Below are 20,198 nucleotides of genomic sequence, written 5' to 3' on the forward strand. Positions count from 1 at the left end.
CAAGTACATTCGAATACTTCAAAACATTGTTTGCACGCAAAGAAAAAAACATGTTTGGACATGGTTGCCGTATCCATTTAATGCTTATATAAAGCATGTAAGTGTCGCGAAAACCATGTATTAGTCTTTGTAAAAATAATTTTCGAGCAGAGAAAAATGTATGCTGGCAATAAGCATTTAAATGGTTCTCAAATGCCGCAAACATATTCTATTATTTAAATGACAGAATTTGAGACCATTACATGGTAGGGAAAATCATGTACCTGACCATTCAATTTTTTGACTTTTTTACAGGGAAAGAAGTATTTTTATAGGTTACGTATTGTTTTCGTGACAATTTAATTTGTAAAATTTTTTGCAGCGAAAAAAATTAAAAAAAACATTGATCAGGTACACATGCTTTTCATTTTGCGCGTCAGTCGTGTGTTGATTGTTTCTTGGAATGGACGGAGAATGCGTAATTACTGTGTTTTGTGTTAATTTATTTATTCAGAAGTGACACGTGGTTTTATGTGAGTACAAAAAAGGAAAGTTTTATTGAAAAAAATGTTCTAGTTTTTTGTTCTGCATTTTGCTATATGATATAATTTATTTTTATTTGCAATTACATGATGTCTGCGTGTGTACATTTGATGGGCACGAAGTAAATATGGAATAAGAATATGTGATGTTAGCTTGCACGACATTATAATTACAAATAAACAATGAATTAGTTTATAAATAAATAAAAACAAATAAATAATGTTAATTTTGTGTTTTCTTTTCTCAAGTGGCGTCCTTTTTTCGACGACGAAAAAAGTTTTTCATAAAAATCAAAAAAAATTTAGGTTGTGACCATATTCTTTTAACTGGAAGAAAAACATTTTTGAAGGATACCATAACATTTTAGATCGTGACCATAATCTTTTAATGGAAACAGAATTCTTTTTATCAATATAATAACATTTTAGATGAGGACAATTTTATTTTTCTTAGAACCATATATATATGGCTATATTCAACCGTCGAACTGAACGGACGTGTTTTTTTTAATAGCGGATTATTTCATCGTAATAAGTACTTATTACGAATTTCACGTGTGGTGGAAAATCAAACCACCATGCAGCGAAATTCAAAGTCATCCACTGGGTTGCTAACTTCAGGGCTCAGTGGACGGGTATCGACTGAAGTTATGAATTTGGGCAGTGACCAAGAGTCAGGCCCAATTAGTCGACAGGTGGCAAAAGAGATTCAAAGAACGCAGAAATGCTTTATCCTGAAGAAATTAGGATCTGTCGAACCAAACACGTTGTCGGCTAAGCAAAGCGATTCCTTAAAATGGGCTCAAGGAATTATTGAATCTGACAAAAGGGAACGATCATCGGATGAACTGCCATCCTCTAAACGGGATCAAAGATCGTTTGCCTCAGTTGCAAAAGACAGCCTTGTGATGGCTATTATTAATAAAGAAGCATTGGACGGTATGATTCCAAGGCAAAAATGGGGGGAAATTGAGAACGCGATGTCTGGTGTCTACTCAGAGGTGCGAAAAAGGTTTCCCGGACCAAGTCCTCGACGGCAAGATTCTGGATGGCATCAAGGACGATATAAGTTAATAGCATTTGCGGACCAGAGGTCTATGGATTGCTTTAAAGCAGCTTTGATGCTAATTGGTGAAGTTTGCGAAGGAGTCGCTTTGGAGTTAGTCGATAAAAAAGACATACCGGCCCATATCTAGCCCAGACCCAAGGACGTGTAAGTTATGGCTTTCATGATATCCATATGAAGGTATACAAAAGCGATCAGCGATAAAAATCGAGCATGTATAATTGCTAAGAACGAACTAAACTTGTTTCTGCTTCCTTCATTAAGCAATGCAGACACTGCCGTAGCCAGTCTAGAGATATCCTAATGCAAATACTGGGTATCTTCGGTCTACATGGGACATGCTAGGGAGATGCCTCCATGTGCCGTTAAGACCTTAGTTGAGGAGTCACTGAAAACAAAGACAAAATTCATTATGGGATGCGATGCAAATGCACATCGTAGTATTTGGGGAAGTAGTGATACAAATGCAAGAGGAGAGTCGCTAATAAAGTTTATTTTGCGTACTAACCTGGTAGTTTGCAATAAGGGCGATGCACCAACCTTCGTCACCAAAAACAGCCCATATATATATATATATATATATATATATATATATATATATATATATATATATATATATATATATATATATATATATATATATATATATATATATATATATATATATATATATATATATATATATATATATATATATATATATATATATAGATAGATAGATAAAAAAAAATATATATATATATATATATATATATATATATATATATATATATATATATATAGATAGATAGATAGATAGATAAAAAAATAGAAATGGAAACCGGGAGGGTTGACGAAAGATATGTTGTTTCGGAAAACTGTTTTATGATAAGACCAAAAAATTGATATGCTTAAGTCTAAATATTTTTTAATTTGAATATTAGAATGAGTATTCGGAGTAAAGAGGATAGACATTTGGAACCAAGAGAATAGACATTTGAAAAAAAAAAACAGCATGTGTTTGAGATCAGAATTTTATGTATGTGTGGACATGTGTTTTGTTTATCATTTTGGCATTATGGGCACAAATTTTTTTGGTTCGTTAAAGGAAATCGGAGCATATGCTAACCACTGCTCCACGTGGCCAACAAATATATGTTTCTGTTAAAAAATTTTATGTTTGCATGGGTTCGTGGGCGCTGCAAACTATGCTATATAAATGTAACTTATAACGATAATTGTCTATTGGAGACTATAACAGCTACGTAGCCCAGTGGTAGTGTGTTGGCTTACAAATTGCATGGTTCCCGGTTCGATTCTCCGTCCAGGCCAGGGCTGTGGAGTCGGAGTCGGAGTCGGAGTCTTGGAGTCGGAGTCTGAAGATTTGGCTGGAGTCGGAGTCGGAGTCGGAGTCGGAGTCGTAAAAATTTTGCTCGACTCCGACTCCGGCTAAACCAAATTTTTTAAAACACTTCACATTTTTGTAACTAAAAAAGTTTTTACGCAAATTAGTTTCCAATGCGTTATGCATTCGATCAATGTACACCATGATTGGAAATGAAAATCAACTTCCAATTACGGCTATCATTTTATATTTCCTAGAATGTTAGACTAGCAAATGGGCTGGATCGATCCATTTTAATCCCCATATCAATTTATTTGAAATAATTCGAACAATAATTCGAATTTATTGTTTTTAATTTTATTTTAAGGCTATATACCTACACACATATGACAGAAAAAATTGTCAAAGCTGTTTTTTATAGAAAATTTTGTCACTATTGTATTTATATGGAATGTTTTGTCAAAATTTAATTTCTATAAAAAAATTATTCGAAATATTATTACTATAGAAATATTTTTTTCTATAGAAAATTAAGTCAACATTTATTTCTATAGAAAATAAAAAATAAAATAAGTATATACAGCAGTAAGTTCGTCCGGGCCGAATCATAAACATGAATCAAATATACTAATTTCCCTAGAAAATTCCATGGGGGTTTGATGACAGATCAGTTTAACCAGTTCGCATCCCGAAAATAAATGCAAAGATTTTACCTATCAGATTCCGGATTTATAAAAACTATTTTTGTTTGAGTTTAAAGGAATCATAAACATATCCTGTAAATGTGCAAGAAAATTAAGAAAAAATACCTTGATTTGAAATCTAAAATCTATAGTACACCAACTGTTTTATGATTACGAGAAGTAATATCTGGCAAATTTACATTAATGGTAAATGCACCTTCTGTACCCTCAATATCTGAAACCGGTCTATATGGAGGCCTTACCAGCGTTGCAACAACGAATTTTTATTTTGGACCAAATTTTTCCAAAATTCGTACCAGGGGACCAGTTTTCTAATTTAAATTAATATAATTTAAAAGTTACAATTTTTCTAAAATTTTTCTTCGAAAGAAAATTTTTTCAAAATTTTATTTCTATATAAAATTTTGACCTCATTCTATTTCTATCGAAAATTTTATCCATATTTTATTTCTATAGAAAATTTGGTCCAAATTTTATTTCAATAGATTTCATTTTAGCCAAAATTTCAATTTAGCCAAAATTTAATTTCTATAGAAAATGTAGCCAAAGTTTAATTCTATTGAAAATTTAGCCAAAATTTAATTTCTGTAAAAAATTTAGCCAAAATTATATTTCTATTACACATTTAGCAGAAATCTTTTTCTATAGAAAGTTATCGCAAAATTTTATTTTTTCTTAAAATTTGTACAAAATTTTTGCATAATATTGTATCCCAAAATTTTTTAAGAAGCTTATTTCTATACAAAATTTTGTTAAAATTTTATTTCTATGAAAAATTTGTTAAAATTTTATTTCTATGAAAATTTTGTTAAAATTTTATTTCTATAGAAATTTTTGTCCAAATGTTATTTCTGCAGAAAAATTCCATTTGGTCTGACCATCGGACCAACTTCAATAATTTTTTGGGTCTATTTTGGTCTAATCGGACTAATGGGGCTACGCCAAAAACATGGAAGGATACGTACAGTATTCAGCACATCTATTGTAGTTCTAGAATATAGACCCCAAAACGGAGGGCCGGTTTATAAGGGGACTATATCAAAAACTGGACCGATACACAATATATTCGGCACACCTCTTAATGGTCCTAGAATACCTCCAGATTTCCAATTTCAGACAAATTGGATAAAAACTACGGATTCTAGAAGCTCAAGAAATAAAATCGGGAGTTCTGTCTATATGGGAGCTATATTAAAACATGGTCCGATAATCACCATTTTCAGCACTCCTCCTTATAGCCCTAGAATACCTCTAGGTTTCCAATTTCTGGCAAATTGGATAAAAACTACGGTTTTTATGAGCCCAAGAACCCAAATCGGGCGATCGGTTGATATGGGAGCTATATCAAAACCTGGACCGTTCTAGCTCATCTTCGACATGACAAACTTATTATACCCCTGTCACCATTCTATGGTGGTGGGTGTAGAAATATTTTTATGTAGAAAATTTTGTCAAAAATTTATTTCTATAGAAAATTTACCCAAAATTTTGCTTCTATAGAAAATTGTGCAAAATTTTATTTACACAAAAAATTTTCCAAAATTTCTATTAATAATTTTTTCAAATTTTTTTCTATAGAAAATTGTGCCAAAATTTTGTTACTATAGATTTTTTTTTATACAAAATTTATACAACATTTTATGTCGATAGAAAATTTAGTCAACATTTTATTTTTATAGAAAATTTAGTCTAAATTTTCTTTCTATAGAAAATTTTGCAGCATTTTATTTCTTTAGAAAATTTTGCAAAATTTTATTTACTACACAAAAAATTTTCCAATAATTTCTATTGATATTTTTTTTCAAAATTTTATTTCTATAGAAAATTTTGTCAAAATTTGTTTACTATAGTTTTTTTTTTATAGAAAATTTGGTAAAAATTTATTTATATAGAAAATTTTCTCAAACATTTATTTATATAGAGAATTTAGTTCAAATTTTGTTTCTATAGAAAATTTTGCAAACTTTTATTTACTACACAAAAATTTTTCCAAAATTTCTATTTATATTTTTTTCAAAATTTTATTTCTATAAAACAATTTGTCAAAATTTTATTTATATAGCAAATTTTCTCAAATTTTTTTCTTACTGATACTCACTGCTAAGTCGAAAACTGGTAAAAGTGACTCAAATTTTGCTATATAAAAAATTATGAATGTTTCCCAAATATTGCACGAGATTTTGTAGAAGTCTGATTTCAGATTTTATCAAAAATGTAGATCTAAATACAAAGTTGTGCAGAGTATGTTACAATCGGCCCGCCCGACTTTAGACTTTCTTTGCGTTACGTCCCATAACGTTAGATTTAAATTTTAGGTACAGAGATTTTCTAGAAGTATATACAATTTTGTCTTAATCGATTCAGATTCAAATTCATGCATATGGGAATATAACCCTTTATAATAATTTTCGTCCACAAATACATATACTGTCGGTATCTTCTCATATTATGATGGGTATTTATATCATTATTTTATTTATTAAACATTGCCCTAAATTTGAAATAAAAAGTTTAATTGGTATAAATGCGAAATTAAGACCTTTCTTGCACACATAAATAAATACGATACTTTATATCGATCCCTATATATACCCCATATATACCTCCTAAATAGAACTACAAATTAGTGGTACTAGAATGAGATTTAGTTATATTACCCGGAGTCGACTCCGGAGTCGGAGTCGGAGTCGAGTTGATGAAAAATGCTGGAGTCGGAGTCGGAGTCGGAGTCGAGCAAAATTGGCTCGACTCCACAGCCCTGGTCCAGGCGAGAGGTAAAATTTAAAAAAATTATAAAATTGTATGATTTCTTCAACATTATTTGTATTACAGAAAAAGGTGCCAAGAACTAAAAATTTCGTGGAAGTGAAAATTATGTGAGGGAATGAGTACAATCTTCTTGGGGAGAAAATTCTTCCAAGCATATAATATTTTTGGGCTCAAATGCTTCCAAACATATAATATATTCACATAAAGTAAACATAATAATGTTTCGGCAATAGTCAATAATATTTGTGCTTCCTGCAAAATATGTTTGGAACATATGTTACAGAAGTGATTTTTTTTGAGGGTGTTTGAAAAACGGTTTATTATTGCCAAAAATGGAAACAAAAGGATGAATATTGAAAAATTTTTGTATTTTGTAGTGACAAAGTCTGATTTAATTTCGTGTATTTTCTTAGTGTTAGTAATATGAACGTAGTTCAACATTTCCAAAGATAAGAGATTTACAAATTCGTTTTCAATTGGGATTTGTTGAATTGATTGTGGAGAAACTTCCATATGGAGAGCTTCTAAATTTCTGTAAAGTTTGTTATTTATTTTAACAGTTACGTTATGGAATTTGATCAAATATGTTCCACTAATCGTTTCATTGTTAATTGTTCCATTAAAGTCGTTAAGTAATATTACACCGGGAGATATAATTTCTACGTTTGGTATATGATATCCTTGGGACATCGTGCATGATGAATTTCTACCACTAAGGAGCGGCGGGATGCAATTATCTTTGGATATATTAAGTAGTTGGTTCAATTTACAAATCTTTACGTAATTTATTTTAGGGCATGCATTTAAGATTCCATAAATTTCATTATTTCTTTATATTTAACATTTACAATTTTGCCATTTCTTTTTACAGGTATCAAAATTACATAAGTATAAACTTTGTTGCTCATAAGGGGAAAAACAATTACATACATTATTTTCTTTTTATTATATAATACCTTTACATTCGATAATTTAAGTGCTTGTTCTACGGATGAAAATGAAAATTTGTCTTCAACTAATGTGTTCAATGTTTCTTTATTTAAGAGGACCGAATTTATTACTTTTTGTTTAGCCCATTCTATTGCATACCTTATATTAATAAGTTCCTCTTTGACAAATCTTAACTTAATTTGTAAGCTGATGGCAGCTTCGTTAATTAACTGATTGTTCTTTTTTATAGAATTATTTATTTTATTCGTAATGTCTGTTAAATTTCTTAATCTTTCCGTAAATATTTCATTTATCAAGACTTGTTGATTAATATTTTTAATGATTCATTTAGCGTATTTGTTATTAATTCATAATCGTCGTGATCAGGGAATCCTGCGATGTATTTCCATGCAGATCCAAGTATGTTAATAGCTCTCTTATTTCTGGTCTGATCTGTTGGTGCTAAAAGTTCAAAAATATCACGAACCTGCACCCTCAAAAAAAATCGCTTCTCTAACATATGTTCCAAACATATTTTGCAGGAAGCACATATATTATTGGATACTGCAGAAACATTAATATGTTTGTTTTATGTGAGCATATTATACGTTTGGAAGCATTTTGAGTCCAAAAATAGTATAAGCTTGGAAGAATTCCCCAAAGAAGATTCTGCTCATTTCCTCACATAATTTTCACTTCCACGAAATTTTTGAGTTCTTCGCATCTTTTGCTGTTTTTTTAATGTCTATTCTCTTAGTTCCGAATGTCTATTCTCTTTATTCCGAATACTCATTCTAATATTCAAATTAAATAGTAATTAGTCTTAAGCATATAAAATTTTTGGCCTTATCATGAAACAGTTTTCCGAAACAACATACAAGCGGTTTCACAGAAATTGCTCTCATTTCATTCTCTCGCTGTGTTATGTTGATATCTTTTTATTCAACCTTCCCGGTTTCCATCTCTATTTATTTCTCTATACTAACTCTCTCTCTGTCGCTCTCTGAATAAAGTATCACAACATATATGTGTTTACTCGAAATTTGTAAATTTATATGTTTACATTCACACATATTATTTTTATGAAACATTCATGCCCCAAACATAATATATTCTAACATATTAACATATCTGTCCCAAACATTTTGTGTTAGTTTAGGAACATTACATGTTTGCACTTAAATATATTGTGTTTAAAACTTGTGCCCGAAACACATTTTGTTTATATCGGAACATATGAAAAACATATTTTTCTAACAGTGTGGGGTAATTCATGGATCAGGAGTTGGTAAAAGGGATTGGAATTGGGGATGGTGGTTTCAATTTCTGTCCGTATGTTATCTGTCAAATTCCAGTATCGGTCCAATTCCACTATGTGGATTATCTTGAAAGTACCGTTCTGTGTGATTAATGGATGGAGGGTCAAGAGTATTCTATAAAATGAGGAAGGGAGGTAAACTTAACTTTTTATATTACATTTGTGGACAACTCTTCCTGACTCGGTAATAATTGTTGTGGAATGATTTTCCTTAACAACTTCTTTTCTAAATGTTGGTTTCGTTCCTAAACGCTTATTGTTTCTAACATAAATTGTGTCTCCTGGCTCGTATTATCTTATTGGTTCTCGATTTTTATTGTGATTTTTAAGATCGATCGCCTGTTTGTCTCTTAGTCTTTGTATGTTATCCTGTCGAGCTTTTTCGTACGTTTCGGGGTTTGTGCTAACTCGTCGTCCGAAAAACACCTCGAGTGGTCTCTATCCTGTCGTACTGTGAATGGTATAGTTGTATTCATAAGTCGCCCTGTCTAGGAGTTGACGAAATGTGCAATTTGTGCGTTGACTTTTCAAGCAGCGCATAATTTCTGTCAATGTAGAATGGAAGCGTTCTAACTGGCCGTTTACAGTACTTGTGTAGGGTGGGGCTTTATATATTTTTATCCCTAGCGTATCCTGTAGCATAAATGTTATTGTTTCTGAATTAAAGGATGGTTCATTATCGAATACTACTGTTTTTGGCACATCATATAAGAAAATTAGTTTTCTTATAGGCTCTCTAACGTCCTCAATAGCCCTTGATTTAATGAGCTTGCATTGGGCGTATTTCGAAAATTTATCCAATGCTGTAAGGACAAGGTGATTTTCCGTTCTATAAATATAAATATGGAGGATTTCTCCGGGGTATGTAGGAATTGGAGTTTCTTTAAGTACGGGTTTTGGCGGGTGCCTATAGTACTTATTTTCCTTACAAACTGTGCATTGCTTCACTATGCCATTAATCTTGTGGTTCATACGGGGAAAATAAAAATTTTCCAGAATTTGTGCCCTATTTTCCTTTCAATTTCTGTGAGCTCTTCTATGTGTGCTAATGATTAGTTCTTCCTGTTTTGTTCGTTTTTCACATCTTCCACTTGGAGGTTTGTGAACCTTATTCGATATTTTGAAAAGTGGTCCGGGTAAATTTCCTGGATTTTTCCCATCAGTGCTTCAGGAGCCTTAATGTCATTTATTACTGAAGGGTTACGGAATTTCTTTAAGGTTGAAACTAGTTGATTTGGGGTATACACTACTTTTGAAGTTGTGTCTACGTACGGTCGGAAAAACTCGTCATTTCAAATTTATATTGGGATGGCAACGTAGTCGAAAATTATTTGATTTTTACAAACATTTATAGGAGTTTCTACGCTATAAATGAGATTGTGGGAAGAACTGTCATCGCTGTGTTGCATTTCAGACATTGCATTAATTGGTGATTGTACTGGTACTCTTGAAAGGGCGTCAGCTACCACATTACTTTTCCCTGGCTTATAGAATAATTCATAATCATATTCTTCTAGTATAGCCTTCCATCGTTTCATCTTGTTGTTTTTGTTGCTTAGAGCATAGGTTAGAGGCTGATGGTCGGTAAAATTTTTGACTTTCGCTGCGCTATATAGAAAATTTCGAAGCGAATTAAGTGCCCAAATAATTGCAAGCATTTCTTTCTCATTCGCTGCGTAATGTTCTTCCGCCTTGCTTAGTGTTCTTGAAATGAAAGTGATTGGTTTATCTTTTTGCGAGAGGACTGCACCAAGAGCGAACTCTGACGCATCAGTTGTTAGCTCAAAACATTCTTCATAGTTTGGGTAGGATAGCAATAAATCTACTGATACCAAGGAGTTCTTTATTTTATTAAAGGCCTCTATTGCCTCTACGTTTAAGTCTACAATGACTTTCGAAGACTGTCTTTTAGATACATGACCTTCTTCTCCTCTGAGAAGCGACGTGAGAGGTTTCGCTAATTTAGCATAGTCTCTTATGAAGCGGCGATAATAGCCGGATAAGCCTAAGAAGGATCAAAGCTCTTTCAGAGTTCGCGGTTGTGGGAAATTTGTTATAGACTCAACTTTTTTTGGGTTGGTCGTAATACCTGCCTGTGATACTACAAATCCCAGAAATTCAACCTCTTCCTTGAAGAAATGACATTTATCCAGTTGGGTTTTCATGTTAGCATCTTCTAAGGTCTTAAATACGTTTTCGATATCTCTAATATTATCTTCTTCAGATTTGCTATAAATGACTATGTCATCGATGTACACATAGCATGTCCTATCTATAAAATCACGAAGGATATCGTCAAGCGCGCGTTGAAATATTGACGGCGCGTGTTTCAAACCGAACGGTAAACGAGTGAACTGGTATTTGCCGTTGTTTATAGAAAATTCAGTCCTTTCTATATCAGAGTTTTTGAGCGGGATTTGATGAAATCCGCTTTTGAGATCTAACACCGAAAAATATTTACTGTTCCCTAATATCGCCAATACGTCCGATATTTCCGGAATGGGATACCTGTCTGAAATCGTTACAGTATTCAATTTCCTATAATCTATCACCATTCGAAATTGTTTGTTTCCCTGAGAGTCGGGTTTCTTATTGACTATCCATACTGGAGAATTGTATGATTCCGTCATTTAACAATTTTTCGACTTGACTCTCGACTTCCTGCTGCAATGAAGCTGGATAGGGATAACATTTTGTATAAACTGGGGAGTCGGTTGATGTACGAATTTCTCCTATTACATTCGTGGTGTAGGTCAATTTTTCATCTGGCTCGGAGAAAACTGAGAGAAATTTGGAGACTAAGGTTTGCATAATTTCTTTCTGTTTACTATTTATTTGTTCGTCTCGCAGCTTAATCGAATTTACGCTTTGGCTGAGGAGTTGCTTGATTTGAATTGTTTTCTTGTCACGAATGACCACACAGTTTTTACTTGTATAAATGACTGCGTCTAATGCTTTCAGACTGTCGTTACCTAAAATTCCATGAAATAATTTAAGAGTGGGCATTAAGAAAAATTTAAGATTATCACTTTGGCCAAAAAGATTAATATACGTATGTGAATCTATTTGAACGTTTCCTGCTACAGACTTTGCATAGAATGGAAACTTATTGGGAATTACTTTTTTTACAAGATTTGGTTGGATATAATTTTTGCTTGAGCCGGTATCAATAAGGATTTTGAGTATTTCGCCGCTCTTCGTTCGACATTCAAAATATGGGAGCGAAGAGCTCGTCATTCAAAAAATGAATATCGTCAAATTCTTCATCTAAATTGTCGATTTCTTCTTCTTGGGTCATTTCATAGTATTCTTGTGCCGTCTGATAGTAATCCTCTTTCTCATCATCTATGTTACCATAGTAGGAGCTGTCATCGGTTCCAATGTGAAAGTTGCGTTGGACCTTAAGAGGTTGAACATTCCGCTGAGAGGGTGGATTCATTGGTCTTTTACCTAAGAACTGATGTTGCGTTGGCCTATTAGCATACTTAACTTGTTGAGAACGGATACTCCTATTAACATCCTCTGGTGGCTTTGGTGCGGATGGACACGGGGGTGGTTGTCTGTGTTGATTATTAAGAATTTGGTTACTTCCGTTATTGTTCGCTCTTACGGTAAACGGATTTTGTGGGCGTAGAATGTAGGCTAGTTCTGGATAAAATGGTTGTCTGTTTCTATAAGCGTTGTTTCCTAGGGGCAAAGGATGTTTTGGCTATTGAAAGTTATTCCTTGCAGGGGCTATTGAAATTTTGAGCGTAGTTCGTACGAAATTTTTGATTTTCCAATTTAAGGCATAGATGCAGAGCTTGCGGCAAGTCGGCCGGTTCTCTCATTCCTAACAATCTTGGGAGATCGCCATTAAGGCCTCTTATGAATGTGTCGAGCGCCTCGATATGTTTGCGTTAGTAAATTGACGGCTTCGCCTCCGACATCTAAACCGCCTAACTTATTTAGGATTAGTGAAAGATGCGAGTACACGGCTTGGTAAAACTCCTGCACTGTCGAGTTTCCTTGTATTAGTCCTGTCATCTGGTACTCGAGTGTCGATACATCCCTCTTGTCCGCACCAATTTAGAAATTGGTGTCCAGTCTAGAGGCGTATTATACGACTCTAATGCTATGCCCGCGTTCCCTACTATCTTGTTCCTAATGGTATTAAGTATTCCGTAGTATTTAGGTGTTCCCTTACACTTATCGTAGATCCTTAATACTCTCTCTACACTTTTTTCCGGGAGTTAAACTCTCCTGCTTTTCCCGAAAACTCCCTAAGACACTTGACAACGTCTGGGATCTTGTCCAATTAGCCTAAGTTACCTCGATGTTGTTCGTCGATAGTTTGATCCACAGCATTTGCGTGTATTGTGTTCGAACGTAAAGACGTCTGAAACATTCTAGGCATTTGAATTTTTATTACCTCTAAAATAACTGTCCGAAGTTCCGTCAAATCAAAATTCCGTTCAGCATTAGACAAGTTACTAGGATTAGGGTTTGGGTCATTGTTAGTTGGGGGTACATTAAGAACAGGTGGCCGTAGTATATTATTGTGGTTTGACATTTTGAACTTTTTTTTTCGTTTCAGTTTCACCAAAAAAATAATCTTTTTACAGTACTATGTGTTTGTTAATATTCTTGTTTAAAAAGTGAAAATAAAGTTTAATACGTTTCTTTTATTTTCTTTCTATTTTGCCAAATATAACTTTCTACAGCATTAACATATGTATTTACTAATTTGTTAATTTACTTGTCTTAAAGCGAAAATAATATTCAATACGTTTCTTTTTTCTTTCAATTTCACCAGAAAATAAACTTTCTACAGCACTATGTGCTTATTAATTTGTTAATTTTCTTGTTTTTAGAGCGAAAATAATGCATAATACATTAGATTATTTTATCTTTAATTTCATTGGCTTTTAATGTTAAGAATAACTCGATATTTTATTTACAGTTATAATTGTTCACTCTTGAATTTCTTAATTTTTTTTCGTTTAAAATATAAGTTCAATTTTCAATACAAAAATAGATTTGATTTTACATTTGTGTTTAATATGACAATTTGGTAATTAAATTTTTTTTTTAATAGTGTTCAATATTCTTATTTTTCATTAAAAATTTAATAACGTTATAAGACTTACATTAATGTAAAAGATGTCGATTTCATCGTCTCGGTTTCCATGGGTTGTCCTCTTCGGCAGTGGAAATTGTCTTCTTCTATTTCGGTTAGTGTTCCTTTTGCTGTTTCTTTTCTATTGTGGGCTGTTGCTTTTAGTAATTCCTTTCTTCACTATATTGCTGCACTTGATTTGAGGCTCAACTTCCTCTTCAACTGTCAGTTAATATTTTTGTAACTTATGTTTTACTTCTGTTTTGCTTTTTTTATTTTAGTCTTTTACCGCGGGCAAAGTGGCTTGCATCCCTTTCTCAAAATAGTCGGGCGCCTCGTTTCTTTGCACTAGTTTTTCACGATAATTTTTTATAGATTTATTCATACCGATAGTGACTTTCTATATTTACCCACTTCGCGGTAATGTTCATCGTAGTATTTATTGTTTTTCACGATAATTTTTGTAAATTTGTTTGTACCGATAATGACTTTATATTCACTTGTACAAAATAATTCTTCGTTTTAATATTTGTCAAAAATATTATCTCACGATATTACACTTCGCGCGGGATATTGACCGTTTTAATTTTCTTGGGCTTTTATCCATTAAAAATGGCTCGCGATAGTGTATTTTTAGAATTCGCTCGGGCGCCAGTTATGATGGTTGGGTCCTTGAGTAGAAAAAAATAATTTCTTAGAGTCGCCTGAACTCTTTCAACTTCCCAACTGTATTGGGTGAATAAAAATGAAGTGCAATGTTTCTTTGTATGTTATATAGAACTAAGACTTAGTTTTAATAATAAAAATTCTTACTTGCTACTTTCTGTTAAATCAGACCATGCATTTAAATAAAAAGGAAAACCGAGAAAAAATGTATCAATTGATACGTATATATATATAGAAGTTCACCAATGTAGTATAACAATATACTGAATAGTGAAAGTGAGACTGATACATCGCGCTGGCACCTAACCTAACCTAAACATTAATTTAATTCATTGTTTATTTGTAATTATAATTCATATATAAAATATATATATATATATATATATATATATATATATATATATATATATATATATATATATATATATATATATATATATATATTTTTTTTTTTTTTTTAATATATGAATTATAATTACAAATAAACAATGAATTAAATTAATGTTTAGGTTAGGTTAGGTGCCAGCGCGATGTATCAGTCTCACTTTCACTATTCAGTATATTGTTATACTACATTGGTGAACTTCTCCTTATCACTGAATGCTGCCCTATTCCATGTTCACTTCAATGACAAGGGACCTCCTTTTAATAGCCGAGTCCGAACGGCGTTCCACATTGCAGTGAAACCACTTAGAGAAGCTTTGAAACCCTCAGAAATGTCACCAGCATGAGGTGGGATAATCCACCGCTTAAAAATTTTTTGGTGTTCGGTCGAAGCAGGAATCGAACCCACGAGCATGTTTATGCAAGGCTGGCATGCTAACCATTGCACCACGGTGGCTCCCTGACAAAAACCCTTAAATCGAGATGGGACAATTTCCCAAAAATTTTATGTTGTGTGTAGTTTTTCGATATCTGTCCTAGATCGGGAGATATAGAAAACAAGACAACTCGTGAAGTTTACTTTTGACAAAACAACATATCTCATCATATGTTGTAAAATAAAATCGAAATACTTGTATGATACTTTTGACAAAACAAACTAAGACCACATAAGGTTTGTGTAATTGACCATTTTTTTTCCAAACAATATATTTCGAGTCATGGTGTTTTGTCGAAAAAAATAAAAAATAAAAATAAACGCATATATAACTTCAATTGTGTTGTTTTTTAAGGTCGAATTAGACACCATGCGTCAATCCGTGCGTTGATGGAAGGGTTGATTTTTTCTGTTTGCGGCAGACTATTCGAGCTTTTGATTTCAAAGAGAAATTTCAACTCTTCAACAATCATCGGACGCATTGTACGTATTGAACGCATGGTATGTAATTCTACCTTCAGTCAGAATATGATCAGGATTCAATGCGACAAAACATCATAAATAGAGATATGTTATTTTTTAAAATAAAATATCATATGACAAAACAACAAAAGTCCGTCATTCCTAATTTTCTCTGAATCAAAGTCTCTGACAAAGTCTAAAAATAAACTATCCAGTAGTTTTTGTGCCCCCTTAAAGGTGTATTTTCGCTCTCCTGTAAAATTGAGTTTTTATACTTATGGCGTTTTGTCATAATCAATAAATCAATTATTTAAATTTTCCCCAATATAAGAAAATTCACTACACTTTAATAGTTTTTTATGTACTTTAGTAACTTGATCTTACCCGGTTCCAAAGAGTTTGTCTTTCCACTAATGTTTTTGGTATTGATTCGAATAAGATATTTTAATTTGAACATTTCTTTTATTCTCCCATGGAAAGGGAAACCCCGAAAGCTAGAAGTCGACTTTTTGAAATTTTGACTAAAGTATGTTTTTTTTTGTTAGATAATTGAATCGAACTTTCCTAGTTCGTCTTTTAATAGTGACCAGGATCGATTTATCGGTTTATCGACTACTCCAAACCAAATAATCGATAAAGAACGGGATGTAGATGTTTTTATGCTGAAAATTCATCAAAAAGTCAAATTTTCATTAATCGCAAAAGTTTGGGAATCTAATTTAATATGACCGTAACCGAAAATGGTTACATCTGATTACATCTAATTTATACGCAAAATTATATGACTAGATCTCAAATATGAGACCGACCTAATATCTCATATTTGATATTATGGCAACAGATATTGTCAGATCTAGTATTAGATATTCCTTCATTTCTGCTCAGAAATAATGTCTCATATTTTAAATCCAATTACAAGAAATAAGATCTCTAGATTTTTTCTTGGGTTGGTAAATTGTTCAAAATATACTATTACACTTGTTCACACTGAAAATGTATACTTGATGAGAGGTGACTTTTCTTATGTACATATTTTGATCTGCTGAATTCGAAAATGAAGGTTTGTGAGATATCCCATTATTGTAAAACACGATTTTTTCGAAAATTTGTCCTATTTTCATCGATATATTTTGAAGCACTTAACTTATTATCATTCATCTACCACCTACGATATAATCGGACATTTCTAGCTCGAGATATGATTTGTTTAATGAAAAATTTTTAACTTTCATGTTCGAATTCAGCATTTCAAAATACATAAGTCACCTCTCATCAAATGGACATGAAAAAAATATTATTTTGTAAACTAGTGTTATTATTTACGTATTTTAGTATTCGCTTTGGATTTTTTATACGTTCATTATTTTTTTACAATTTATTATATTTATCATATCTTCTGATGTTGCATCCATCCTATAGTAGAGGTGCTAGCACACCCAGATAAGGAATATATGATTTTTGATTTATTTTTTATTATTAAACAACTCTATATGCAGACTATGACTTAAATTCTATAATAAATAAATTTTATATTAATAGGTATGAACCAGCATCGGAATTGGCTTTAGACTCTTATGTCTCACGCGTCACAAATCCAGTTCGCCATATTGCCAAGGAAGTACACAGAATGACGAAGTATGCCGAACCAGCTCGTAGATATGTCGGTATGTATAAATGACATTGTTAGGCTCTCGGAAGTCTCTATTATTTTATATAGACTCTCTATTATTTTATATAGAGTGTCTGTATCCGAATATGGCAATACTATTTATTGTTTTCTCAATCGGACGTTTGATTAGATATAATGCTTATACATGACTCATTGACCATAAAACGTAATCATGTGCAAACAATACATTCTTTTTTTATACACGTAAATCATAAAAAGGTAAAAGTCATCTTGCATCAATAAGGATCTGTGGTGACAAGGTTTATGATATTAGAAGACCTATGTACGATACCGACAAGGTTCGCACAGACATTAACCTTTTATCATGGTATCTAAAGCATCCCACAAAAAGGTGCGATAAATCGAATGACCAAGAGGTCGAGAGCAATGAGCCAAGTAAGTAACCATTAGTTCGAATTTGCATGTTGTTACAAATATCTATATATCTATATTCATGCCAGTATTAACCAACCAAGATAGTTCCCAAACTGTGCTTTGTTATTTCTAAAACGCAATTGTTGAAAAATCCAATGACAAGTTTTTAGGGTCGTTCACAATTGGTAAATATTTGACAGAATTGAATATTAATGAGCAGAATTTTCCTGAAAGTCATTTGAAAATGCTCTCGCAAAAAATTTCTGATACTCAGTTTGGTAAAATTTTTGTAGCCAGTAAACTATGTTCCTTTAACTGTGATCAGAAAAATATTCATTTCTGCATTACTTGTTTTTTTTTTTTTAATTTTGGCATTTACTCGGAGTATTGTAATGAACACACAGTGTTTATAAATAATTTTCCTTGGAAAGTATCATGTTCTAATCTCTAAGAGTCATGAACTGGTGAGGACTTCGGGAGCCTTTAAAAACTAGCTAATCAGTCTGTGCAGTGGGTTCGTGTCCTGCCATTTCATACTCAATTTTCCCACATTACAATAAATATTATATAGACTCTCTTTTTATTGAAAAAAAATCTATAATTCTAGAGAGACCAAACGATGCTAGAGATACTGAAAAAAAAACTAAACCCTGAAATTCTAGCATCACTATTGTTTAGAATCTGACTGAAAAACAAAATGGATTGACGAATAAATGATCAAATACAAACTCAAGACATATCCTGGTCTTATTTAGAGAGTCTGGCCTCACAACCCACCCTAACCTTTGGTTCTAAAGGCTTAATTTCCGTATCCGAAATTTTAGCGAAGGGGTTGTTGTTTTGGAATGATGATTTTTTTCTTATTCCAATGAACTTCATATATATATATATATATATATATATATATATATATATATATATATATATATATATATATATATATATATATATATATATATATATATATATATATATATATATATATATATATATATATATATATATATATATATATATATATATATATATATATATATATATAGAAATTATTACAATTATCAGGCTTGCGAGATGGGTATCTGGCATTTTCTTTTCAGTAACTTAATGATGTCAATTCACTTAATCTTCCTGTCCAATAAGCTCGAATAAATATTGTAATAATTTCTAGTTTAATTGATTTGGACATTGAACCAGCCTGCATTGATATCAGGCTAACATAAAAATAGTTATATATATATATATATATATATATATATATATATATATATATATATATATATATATATATATATATATATATATATATATATATATATATATATATATATATATATATATATATATATATATATATATATATATATATATATATATATATATATATATATATATATATATATATATATATATATATATATATATATATTTGTACATCGCACCGAAAGTTATACTATTTCGCGATAAGATGTTTTAAATTAATATCAAAACGCGACATTTTTCCCAAATTTAGTGCAATATGTAAATCAGCTTTCTCATTGCCATTGATTTTCCTAAATTTTATGAAGAAATTTTAAATTTAAATTTTAACGGAAATACAAAATATTGTATACGAAACATCCTACTTCTGACGGAATTTTCTTGCCATTTCATGATTTTCGTGCAAATATTTTTACGAATTTTTTACCGAAAAATTCTTGTAAACTTTTCACAAAAAACACTAAATATTTCTATAAAGGACGTGAAGCTTATTAAGTTTATTTGTAATTAAAATTTACCAACCCGAACGAAAATTACTTATTCCGATAGAAATCGTGCTTTCTAGAAAAGATCATAACAAAATCTGTACCCATCTCTAAGCTATGCAGATACCACAAACGGAATTAAACACCAGACGCATTAAAGGGGTACGAAATGTGTCTTACATATTTCGACAAATTGACATTGAAGCCATTAGCAAAGCCAATGATACTCCAAATACCTCCCAAATCGCATATAACTGAAACGCACAGAAATGGCAACTAATTTGAGCTTTGTTTGTGATGCTTTTTCTAATTAAATTTATCCTAAATTGTTGTTCAGTAATAATAACCATGTTTTGAATCATTTCAATTCAGTTTATAAATATTTGCATGTTGATGTTGCGTACTAAGTTTGTGTTTCGCAGTGAAAAATAATTCTATGTTTTTGGAAGTGATCAATTTAACCGTTTTCTTTGTTTAAAGTCAATAATAAAAAAGAAGTAACCACTAGAAAATGTGATCTTCACTGCGACAAATGAACTTACACATAAAAAATCCATTTGTTAGTTTTTAAATACAATAGAAATGTAGCGGTATAAATGTAATGGTAGTTAAAGAAAAATTAATCGAACTTGAATTTCTGCATTGGTACCCTCCTTTAAGTTCATATCAGCATGGGACACCTTTAATATGTCACAAAATGCACGGTTTTTTATGTTCGCATCGTTAAAAATTAA

General features: G+C 31.6%; 1 protein-coding gene across 1 annotated transcript in view; it reads left to right on the forward strand.

Annotated features, from left to right (window-relative positions):
- The window catches only part of LOC142229345 (uncharacterized), a 182,981-nt gene that overhangs the window by 74,916 nt on the left and 87,867 nt on the right, over positions 1-20,198 (forward strand). The window contains exons 5-6 of the mRNA XM_075299900.1: positions 17,218-17,342; positions 17,567-17,743. Coding sequence (XP_075156015.1) covers positions 17,218-17,342; positions 17,567-17,743 — 302 coding nt within the window. The remainder of the gene's footprint in view (positions 1-17,217; positions 17,343-17,566; positions 17,744-20,198) is intronic.

Source organism: Haematobia irritans, chromosome 1, assembly GCF_050003625.1.
Source record: "Haematobia irritans isolate KBUSLIRL chromosome 1, ASM5000362v1, whole genome shotgun sequence".
NCBI classification, from domain to species: domain Eukaryota; kingdom Metazoa; phylum Arthropoda; class Insecta; order Diptera; family Muscidae; genus Haematobia; species Haematobia irritans.